General features: G+C 44.8%; 1 protein-coding gene across 1 annotated transcript in view; it reads left to right on the top strand.

Moving 5' to 3' along the window:
- The first annotated feature begins 9,010 nt into the window (after positions 1–9,010).
- Positions 9,011–11,613, top strand: part of LOC138447725 (LIM homeobox transcription factor 1-alpha-like) — a 779,358-nt gene continuing 776,755 nt past the window's right edge. Inside the window, exon 1 of the mRNA XM_069604025.1 lies at positions 9,011–9,328. Within this exon, the coding sequence (XP_069460126.1) occupies positions 9,220–9,328 (109 nt within the window). The 5' untranslated portion in view covers positions 9,011–9,219. The remainder of the gene's footprint in view (positions 9,329–11,613) is intronic.

Raw genomic sequence — 11,613 nt, 5'->3', positions numbered from 1 at the left:
ATAAATTGACTGCCACGGTCTGAAATCAGGATGGAAGGAAATCTGTGTATTCGGACTATCTGTTCTAGGAATTCCTTAACAAAGATGGAAGCTAAGGGTAAGCCTTTTAGTGGAATGAAATGGACATTTTGGAAAACAAGTCTACTACCACTAAAATGGTGTTGAATCCATTGCAAAAAGGGAGATCAGTGATAAAATCAAGAGATGACCTATGCCAAGGTGTAGGTGGAATATCCAGAGGTTGTAGTAGGCCTGGTGATTGAGCCTTCTTTTGTGCACAAAAACCACATGATAGTAGGAACTGCTTGATGTCCTTACGCCATGTTGCCCACCAAAAGTGCAGCTTGATCTTGGCTTCGGTTTTAGCAATTCCAGGATAACCTTCTACCAGTGATTCATGGTAATTTGAGATAACCTTTTCCTGAATGTCCTTGCTGGGTAGATAGAGAAGTCCCTGAAAATATGGCAAATGGTTTGAGACTGAGTGGTGTCTACCTTTGCTTGGCCATTCCTACCGAGTGTTGGTATCAATGAGATGCGCGATTTCCTCATGGATGTCATCTAATGTTAGTGACGTTGTAATTCCTATGATTCTTCCTCCAGGGATGATGGGTACTGGGTTTGGATGTGTGTATGCGTCATCTACCCCTATACGGGACAGGACATCCGCTATTCCGTTTCGACAACCAGGCCAGTAAGTAATTACAAAATCGAATTCAGCAAAAAACAACGCCCATCGGAGTTGGCGAGAGAATTGTGCTTTTGCCATCTTTAGGTATTGTAAATTGCGGTGATCTGTGATTACCGTTATGGTGTGTCTTGCTCCCAAGAGATAATGCCTATAACTAGGGGGTTGTCCTACCCTCTATGAATCAAAGGAATGCAATATGATTACAATGCAAACTGGTTTTAAGACCCTTATGCGTGCCCATACAGCTGGGACAACCATTGTTAGAAACAACACATTTGCTGCTTGTGAACACATATCTCTTACTTACTCACATATCTCTTCATGTGGAAATAACAGATTTTTATTATTAATCAGCTGATACTTTTTCTTTTTTGCAAAGTATGTAAGTATTTATATATACATGACAATACATGATGACCATTGTGGTAAACAGACACATAGTTATGTTAAAAATTCAATATAACATGTTTACAGATGTCCTACAGTGTAAACCATCCACTTATACATTTAACAGGCAGCTTACTAGTGAGTGGAATATACCTTGTGGTTAGGTACAGAAAACATAGGATGAAATTGGAGGAGACGTTGATTGTGGGTCTCCTATGCCCGGCTAAAGTCTGACCTCATATTTGGTCTATGTCTGGGTAGGATGTTAGAAGTATGGGTGCAGCATTAGATACAGCCCATGGAGAATCCTGGTCTGTGTGCTGCTGACGTTTCGGCAAAATAGATGGAAGCCTTCTTCTGGGGCCAAGTGAGTCAGGGAACTCAATGAACGTGCTGTGAGTAGGGGCGGATGGACAAAACAAGTTTCATTGTTGGGCCGGGAAGGAAAACAGGAGACGCCATAGAGGGCAGTGATTGTTGAGGCGTCCAAAGTGAGGGCGGAATGCATGTTGGGAGCCGGGAGGGGACCCCTGGCGATGGGACCGGGGTCCGGCTGGATGCAAGGTGTGAAAGAACCTGAAAGGAACTTGGTGAAATGAGCCCCGAGCTAGATGGGAGCTGGATCAGGAAATGAATGAAGCTGGATCAAACAGTGCGCCAAAGGTGAAGTCATCAGGGCTGCATGGCAGCTGTAAAACCCGTCAAGTTCACCCTGCATTAGTCAAGACAAACAAGGGGAGGAGGACCGGCGTCTCGAAATGAGATAATACCGCCAAGCTATGAAAGCCGCCTTGATGGCCAAAAGTTCCTTGTCCGTCACGGTGTAATTCAGTTCTGGTGCTGTGAATTTTCATGACCAAAAGGCCACCGGGTGAAGTTGACCCGTTTCATGGTCTCTTTGAGAGACGACCGCTCCCATTGCCAAGGTGGAAGCGTCGGTCTCAACCACGTATGGGAGATCTGTACGAGGGTGTTTCAGGACTGGAGCTGAGCTGAATTTTTGTTTTAAGTTCTGGAAAGCTTTTCCGCCTCTTCTGACCATTGAAAATGTTTATTCTTTCACAGTAAAGAGGTGATGGGGTGCACTAGTTGCGAAACGTCCAGAATAAAGCGACGATAGAAATTGGCGAACCCCAGCATACTCTGAACTCCTTTGATTAAAGTTGGAGAAGGCCAGTTGACCTTTCGCGAATCCATATGCACACCACAAGGGGTTAGGACAAATCCAAGGAACTCGACCTCAGTAACATGGAAGAAGCATTTTTCTAATTTAGCATATAATTTATGTTGCCGGAGTTTGCCCAAAACAGCACGGACGTGTTTCACATGTTCTTATTCAGAAGTGGAGTATACCAGAATGTCGTTGATGTATACTACGACACAGACATCGACCAACTCTCGCAGGACGTCATTCATGAAATATTGAAACGCTGCTGGTGCCTTACAAAGGCCAAAGGGCATCACCTGGTATTCAAATAGCCCATATTTGGTATGGAAGGCAGTTTCCATTTGTCCCCTTTCGTAATTCGTACAAGGTGGTATGCCCCTCAGAGGTCTAACTTGGTGTAAATTCGAGCGTCTTTAACTTGTTCCAATAGTTCAGGAATCAGAGGCAAGGAGTAATGATTTTTAACAGTGACTTGGTTCAATGCGTGGTAGTCGATACAAGTCCTAAGGTCTCCTTCTTTTTTAGGCACGAAGAATAAGGGTGAGGCCGCAGGGGACTAGGACAGACGGATAAAACCGTTTGCCAGGTATTGGTCTAGATACTTCTTTAAATGCAGATTTTCAGGCTCAGCGAGCGCATAGATTTGGCCGCATGGAATCTGTGCGCCCGGTATAAGGTCTATCTGGCAGTCGTATGGTCAATGGGGAGGAAGTGTATTGGCTTGATCCTTCTGGAAGACATCCTGATAGCCTTGGTATACCTTGAGTAGCTGATTCGTAAGACTCATGATCGTTGTCGCTTCTTTGGCCAAAGGTTCTTCTGATTGATAGCAAGTATGAGCACATTCAACTGAGAAAGTCAGCCTCTTAGCACGCCAGTCGATGCAAGGTTTGTGTGACTCTAGCCATGGCATTCCTAGAATTATTTGGAATTGTGGAGCCTTGATTAAATTGAACACAATGGCTTCCCGATGCCCATCTTGGCACAAAAGCGTCATCACTGTCATTGAATGTGTTACAGATCCCGAGGAAATCTCTGTTCCATCGACAGTGGTGACTAAGTCACTTGTTGCCTTCTCGCAAAGAGGAAGATTCATCCTTGTAGCCAATTCCTGATCCATATAGTTACCAATGGCTCCGCTGTCCATATATGCTCTGACTGCGTGCATTTGAGACGGCTGTTGGTGACTGATGAGAATCATTGGCAAGGCTGGTGTGTGGTCTGGGAGTCCTTCTTTTCGCTCGACAAACGGACCTCTATGCTTGTCGGGCAGGGAAATTTTCCAGCACTGGCTCTGCCTCAACCTTGCCGGCAACCCCTACTGCCTTCTTGGGTGATTTCACTGGGCACTCTCGGAGGAAGTGGCCGGCTGTCCCGCAATACAAGCACAACTGTTGCTGCCTTCTTTTGTCTCTTTCAGCCTTGGATAGCGGCCCTTGCACCCCTCCAATCTGCATGGGTTCAGACATGTTGTTGGTTTTGGAAGCATTTTCCCTTGGACGCACACATACCTGAGCGTCCATTCGAGCTCGATCAGCCTTACGGTTCTGCAGTCTGTAATCAAGCTGGACCACCAAGTCTATATATTCAGCACAGTCTCTGGGTGGATTGACCACTTGAGCTAAAACGTCTTTTAACTCACCTCTCAATCCACGCGTTGTTCTTTTGTCGTCCGGCCACCCGGTTAAAACTACCAGTCTGTTGAAGGTTGCGATGTACGTTAACAGATCTTGGTTCCCTTGGCGCAGAGACAGGAGTTCATTATCTAATGCCTGACCTTGGGAGTGCTGGGCAAACAACTTCTCCATATCCTGTTGGAACCTCTGAAAGTCTCGCAAGAGGGGATCATCCCGATTGACAAGTGGTACCGACCAGTCTGCAGCACTGCCACTGAGATATGAAAGCACAAAGGCCACCTTCGATTGGTCATTTGGAAAGGCTCCCGGCCTGCATAGGAACTGTAGATGGCACTGATTCATAAAAACAGTGTACCTTTTTGGGTCTCCTGCAAAGAGTTCTGGGGGTGGCAAAGGCACGGCTTCTGGAAGCACCATCTGTACTGGATTGCTTGGTGAAGCGGGGACTGTTGACCCCATTCCCGGTAGCAGTGTTTGCCCCACCTGTGATTGAAGCAGTTGTCTGGCTAGGTCGTCTGTACGATCCTTGGCTACAATCAGTTATCTCCTTAAAGCATTGGTTTCTTGCCGAGCAGAAGGCACCTCGGCCCTGAGTTCCCCCAAAAGCTGGGCTAGCTGGTCAGTCTCTGAGGTTTCCATGACGCCCAAATGGAGGTTTTGTGTAAGGCTTTGCGTTCTGTCACGCTCACCTGGTCTCCAAGGGGGCGTCGCACGAAGCTGCACGAATGACGTCTGCACTCGCATTGCACAGGGCTGAGTGATGATGCTTGCATGCGTCTTCTCACTCACTATCACTTCCCAGGAAGCATTTGTCTAAAATGTCGAAACAAGATATTAGCCAGCCGTGAGGAGCAGGCTTGGCCCCCACCTCCTGTAACCTCCTAGTGCCCCTCTCTGTTCATGCATCATCTTGGGTTTTTTAACGGTGGGCTCTCCGTCTTGCAATCTCTAGCAGGGGCGCGATATGTTCAGGCTCTTCCCTGGATCAAGTTGCTTCACTGATCTTGCGAGGCTGTAGCCGTGTCTTGAACAGCTTGACTCAGTAAGTAAATCTCTATGCCAATAGATGCTTGGTATAGTTTGCTTAATGTCCTTATTTCCCAAGTTCTCACTGTTGTTCTTAATTTCTTTCACGCACGGCCTTGGGCGGTTTTCTGATGAAGATTTGCCTCTTCCTACGACGCTGAGCAGATTTCCTGTGGGTAAGTATTAGCGCGAGTGCGTGGCGCTGAATGTCTTTTAAATGGTTTCTTTCCCGTGCGCGACTAACCTGCTGTTCTTTTCTTTTTCTGCAATGCGGGTGTGGCGCGGCTCCGGAGCGGCGATTGGATGAACTGCTTCAATGGTATCCTAAAAGAAAGCAGTCTCCGGAAGAGTATTGGCTCTTCATGCAAATGCCTTCTTTTCTGCAGGTGCGACGATCCGGAGAGCAGCTGAAGGCACGGCCTTTCGGATGGACTGCTTCAGGTAAGGCCTCAATCGCTGTTCTAATTCATGTTCCTTTCTTTCCATTCTTCACAGATGCCGATGGATTGTGATCCCAGGACAGGTGTGGCAGTTGAAGATCGGGTACAGGAGCTGAGCAGACACGGTGAGCGTTACGCTGCAGGAGTGCAGAATAACGCAAAGCGTGTTCTGTCTGTAGGGTGTGGTTTAAATAGCCTTACAAGTAGTTCCAGGTAAAGTAGTCCCTCCAGCCTCACCCTGCACTAGTAATCTCAGGTAACGTAGTCCCTCAGCCACACCCAGGGTAGGCTGGATGGCTCAGCCCCATTAGTCTGGGCTCTATGTAGTCCCATGCAGTTTACCACCAGATAGAATACTATGAGCCTGGCGCCAACGGCACCAGTAGTGAGCCCAGGAAGTCCTAAAACAACCTTTTGGGGCTTTATAAGCCCTTATGGGTGACAGTAACTGGGCTAGACCCGTCGGCTTCTGATGATTGGGAGTATGCACCATGACAGAACTAGAGTCTGCGGAGAAAACTGATGGATTGATTCACAAGGCTGTTACCTGTAGTAACTTTGACTTACTTCTGACCAGAGAATGTTCAATTAAAAAAGAAGTTACCAGGAGTAAGTCTGACTTACCCTAGACTAACTCCTGTACAAAGACTATTTTATTTACAAAGAATCACAAGGAGTATCGCTGGCTTTCTCCTGGAGAGAGGCCATTTCATTAACAAAGAATGTACACTGAGTATATCTGCGTTACTCCAAGAGTGAGTCTAATTATTTGCAAAGTGTAGGAACCTTGACTTCTTCCGATTTACTCCTGTAAATGGAAGACTGAGTCATGTAAAAGTCATATTTACAAGCAGTAACTTCTGTGTGGACCGAATAGTGTTCCCCCATGAGTAAGTCAGAGTTATACCTGGTAAGTTCTTTGCAAATTGGCCCCAAAGAGCGGCAGGATCCCCCACAATCTTGACATGCTCCCTCCTCCTTGCTTCACATTTTCTTGCCATTAATCATTGGTTTTTATCATGAATTGATTTTGTAAACTCAATTTTAATCAGCATCCCATAATCCTCTTTGACCCCACTGGAAGCGGTGCTTCATGCACGCCTGGTTTCAGGGGCAGAGAACTTTGATCGAATTACACTGATTTTGTAGTCCCTCCATTGGTTACCTCTGGAAGCCAAGGACGTTATTTGGGGGTCACCAGAGGTCCTCTCTGGTCACAGTTACGATCTCTGCGACCTCCTCCGACCTCTGCACTGGAGCCTGGGTTAGCATGAGTATAGCAACTGTACCTTGCAATGACTGAAGTTGACGTAAATCAGGCATTCTCCTTGTGTAGTCTGCAGGTTAATTAAAGCCTGTCAGAACATTGCTCTGAACTGTATCGCTTTCTCTCTCTCACCATCACTCTCTCTCTATCTCTCCTCCCCATCTCCATCTCTCTCTTTCTCACTCTCTCTTTCTGTCTCTCACTCTCTCTCACCAAATTAATAAATCTCGCTGGACTCAAGGTAGGTTACAAATAACCACAGCAGAAGAGAGCCCCAATTAATGCTTGGTTGTAATGTGTCTCTTTCCTATCTCCATAGCATGCTGTTCAGGATGTTTGTTTGCATGTATGAGGTAATGAGTGCGCAGAGTATGTGATGTCGTGTGAGTGTGCTGCTTTCCCTATTTTGCCAATATCTGAAGCCTGAAAAGTAGATCCACGAAAGGTTGGCATGTGGCCAACTTTGCACCAGACCTGCACATGACCTGGCCTGCTTTTAAACCTCATTTACCAGTTTAATGGTATTCACTACCGAGTGTAATTTGCTTTTGACTTTGTGAACATTGAGACATGTAATTGCTCATTTTACTATAGCTGGTAAAATAGCTCAGTGGGTTGAGTGCTCCCTGCTGCAATATGTGTGTGTGTGTGTGAGCTGCAGGTTGCAGGTTTAAATCCCGGCAAGACCAACTCAGTCTTTCATCCATGTGAGGTCGATAAATGAGTACCAATGCAGGCTGGGTGATGTTGTATGTATGTATATCTGTTCTATCTAAAGTGCTTAAGTGTAAGTGCTTTATAATAACACATCATTATCATTTGGCCTTGGACATCTGCTTGCATTCACAGTAATTTGGTAATATGGGCCTATTCACACTGATATTAACGATACATATGGTGATCCATTCTTGTATGAAATGTACATCACATTAGTGATATCGTAGCCATATTTTTCGTCCTGTACTTGGGAACAATGCTATGTGATGCCACTTCCTGTTGTGTCAAAGGGTAAAAGGTAGTGTTTCATTGCTTCCCGTGATGTCACTTTGGGGTGGGGTAAAATGACATCACTTCCTGTGATATCATCAGAGGTTAAGGTCGTGTGATGTCACTTCTGCTACCCCTGGCATTTTGGTGAAATGACATCCCTGCTGGAAGCTAGGATATTTAAATTATTATGGATAATTTACAAAGCTATTCATTTTCAGACCCCCGCTTACCCAGCTGTCAAACGAAAAATATCAGGGGGGGTCGAGAGGTGTCTGTAGTGGAGACGCATTACTTCTGGAAGTACCGAAGTTCAGATGTACATCTTTTGCCAAAAGACCTTTTTCAGAGACTGCTGTGTGTTTTTGGAAACTTCTACCCACTGATTTACGTGAAAGTCCAGATTACCTCAGATTCTGGAAATTCCTGAAAGCATGACTTTGGAAATCTAAAAAGAAATCATCATGATGGACTGCAATGATGAGTTCATGATCTATTGATTTCTTTTTGATTTTAGACTTTTAACATGTATATGTTTTACCTGGTGTTTTTATGTAATTGTTACTTACACACACTGGGCCTCATTACACGGAAGGCGGTAAGGGTTAACGGTCACCGGTAATGGTACAGGTGACCGTTAACCCTTACCGCCTTTCTTACGAGGTCCCTTTGCGGGTAGGTACTTTAACGCCTGCTGTTTAGCAGGTGTTAAAAACCAACCCGCAAAGGGACCAGGGTGCCAATTACCGTACCGCAATTTGCGGCACCGTAATTAGCGCCTTCCCCATTCCCATAGAGCCCTATGGGGCAAAAATGGGAATGGTGAAGGGCAATGGGGGAAGGGGGAATTACCGCCCCGCCAACCTTGGAACAGGGCAGTAATTCCCCTTTCCACCAAGGCGGTGCCGGTATTTTAGTAGCTAGTAGCACCTTGGTCCTTTCCACCAAGGCGGTGCCGGTATTTTAGTAGCTAGTAGCACCTTGGTCCTCCGCCTAGCGTGTAATGAGGCCCACTCACTGTAAAGCGCTCTGATGCATTTGTGCCTGGTTCGCTCTATATTTCCGTGCTTGAATCGTAGAGTGGTCTTGTGGGGTAGATAGCAAAGGTTATAGCCTTTTCATTGCCCCCAAAGTAGCTAAATAAGCTTTATCTTTAATTTATATATCTGACTGCGAGAATGTATTTCGACGAGCCATGCGTTGTGGAGTGCTTTAGAAAGGACAGGATTTCAGAGGCGTGCATGTTACCTAAACATTCTGTGTCCTTTACATAGATTCTATAATTTTGCTGGTACACACAACTGATGCACAGTTTCTGTACCTCAGCAGCATTAGGCTTACAAGAAGGAGAATGGATGAGGTATGGTTGGACAATTGCTTATCACGTGCAGCCTTGTTGTTCCAGAAACAGACAGACTCACATTAGATTTGATGCATGACTCAAGATATCTGAAATTGATTGCTTCTGGAAAGTGCCATTGTCGCTTCGTCTTGATGCGAACGCTTCCATGTAATTGGCCATAAATGGTGGCCGAGTGCATGCCTCCACGATTCCCACCTTTGCACAGTGCAGTGATCCAAGATAGCGCAACTCTTTCGGATTATTCCCCTCAACCATGGTCTTCTCTTGCAGATTTCTTCAGCGGCCCGCGCGTTCCGGCAGGAGAATGAAGACGGAGGAGAGTCACTCGTGCCTGCAGCAGGCGGCCTCCGGGCTCGGCTTCGGTGAGTGCTTATTTTATTAATGTCTTTTATTCTCTGCCCCCGATTATGATGTACGAGGAGGAATCAATCATTGCTTTCATTCGGTGAGACACTCGATGTTGCAGGAGCCAGAATCAGCTTTTGTTGAGCGCACCTTTCACGCAAAACCTACCAAGAAAAGGAGAAAGAGGGAAATGTCCAAGAAACCGAAAATAACTCTTTGGTATAATGGGGATGAAATACTATATATAATACTAGTTTTGGTATGTGTTTTTTTTTACATTTTTCAACATTGCATTTGCAAAAGAAATGTGGAAAAGAAGTATCGTCATTAAATTTGTTTGAGGTCGACTAGCAGAGATATGTTCATATCTTACACAGTTGAAAACATCTCATCATCCTTCTTTGCTCTTATTTGGTTTTTTCTGCCTTTTTTTTGGCTCTTTGCTGACCATGCTGACAACAGTCAAAAATCCAGTGGCAAAGAGACTTTTTACATACATATTAAGATTAAATCCCTCTTTAAAATGTAAATACATCGGTAATGCGTCCAGCTCACAACTAATGTGAAATATAAATAGCTGTGCATTGTCAATAGATCATAACCAACAACATGAAATACTTGACAAAATGAATGGATGTGAATATTTAGATGCAAATGTCAAAATATCACTAATTTTGTTCAATATCGATATGGCACAATGATTTAAATTCATAACAATCAGCCTTTCCATCAAGGATTATATACCACTACCATAATACAAATGGCCCACAATTAAAAACCGATTGGCGTTACAGTGCGATTAACAGAAAGTGGGCACCTCTCATACAACCCTCACTCAAGCACTCATCCACCCTTCCAATACACCTTATAAGAATAGATCCAAATCCTTGGGGCCACGATGAAGTAAGGGGTATCAATTGTCCAAAGCGTACATAAGTAGAAACAATAGTATTGTGCTCTGATATAGCGCTACATGCTTGACTCCTCCAGCTTCTAAATGCTATAATAACACCCCACTTTGAAAAGCTTGCTGTCGACCTCAGAAGGACGAAAGGCTAAGTTAGCCCTGCAGCGGGATTCGAACTTGCAAAGTGAAGGCTGGCCCTTTTTCAGAGACCAACACTATAATAGTCCACATGGCCCGTGATTCAAAAGCTGATTGGTGCAATCTCAGATACTACTTTTTACTAAATCTATCCACCCCTCAGACAACACTCACTCATTCAGCCATCAGCCCATCAAACAAACCTTATAAGACCCAATTCCTTTCAACCACGGTTAAGTAAGATGAACCAATTGTACCCTCATAAAACAATGCAGGGTACGGAATTGAGGGGAGCTGAGAGCTATTTAGTTCCTGCTTGTATCCTGGAATACATTGGTTAGCTTGGCACCAACAGCTACTAGGAGCTACATTTCACTCCCCAGACCTATTGGGGAGTCAACAATTGATGAACTGCAAAAAAGTACACCTTGAACAAACCACGAATTAGGAAGTCTTCCTAGTTCTCTGTTTGGTATTTGCGTAAACCTAGGTGCCTAGGCCTCAGTGGTTTGCTCGGATACCATACTTTTTGAATGTTTACACGAATACTACGAATCAAAAACAAAAAAGGGTGCCCCCCCTCCAACCATCACAGGTAGTGAAATCCCAAAACATTTGTCCACGATAACATCACAGGAAGTGATGTCACATATACAGAATAAATACGTTAAGGTCACTAAAAATAACAAACATCTGCAAAAGGCGTCCAAAGACTATTTTAGTTTCCGACCATATTTTACCACGGGTGCTTCATTGGCATGACATGGGTAGTATCATGACATGCTAGTGGCACAGAATCTAAGGGATTTTACCGAACCCGAAGGTTCGACTTCCCAAAAGTTCAACTTTTTTTAATTTTATTTTTATATTTCCCGCAAATATATATTTCGGGAGAGATCCTCCAAACCACCCCCCCCAACTTACTCCTATACATTTTTTATATACTTTACCCCCCCCCCACATATATATATATATATGTGGGAAATTGGGGATCAAACTTTTGGGAGTCGAACTTTTGGGGTTAGGTAAAATTGTTCTAAACCAGTGCCATGGACATTTTCATACCCCGGTGCAGTCTGACATGGCCTGTTACTGCCATCTATGCCAGTTAAAGTCCCACACGCCGGGTGTACTCATTACTTGCTAGAGTCCCACTTTCTTTGGTACTCTCTTAATAAGCTGTGATATTCTGAATGTAGTTGTATACGCGGGCAGTGCCGTCTTCTGCCAGTTATAGCCTCACAAGGCAGGTAAAGT

This window comes from Ambystoma mexicanum, chromosome 3q, assembly GCF_040938575.1.
Source record: "Ambystoma mexicanum isolate Mex_15411 chromosome 3q, UKY_AmexF1_1, whole genome shotgun sequence".
Lineage (NCBI taxonomy): Eukaryota > Metazoa > Chordata > Amphibia > Caudata > Ambystomatidae > Ambystoma > Ambystoma mexicanum.
Note: the sequence above shows the minus strand (reverse complement) of the source record. Positions and strands in the feature narration are given on the sequence as shown.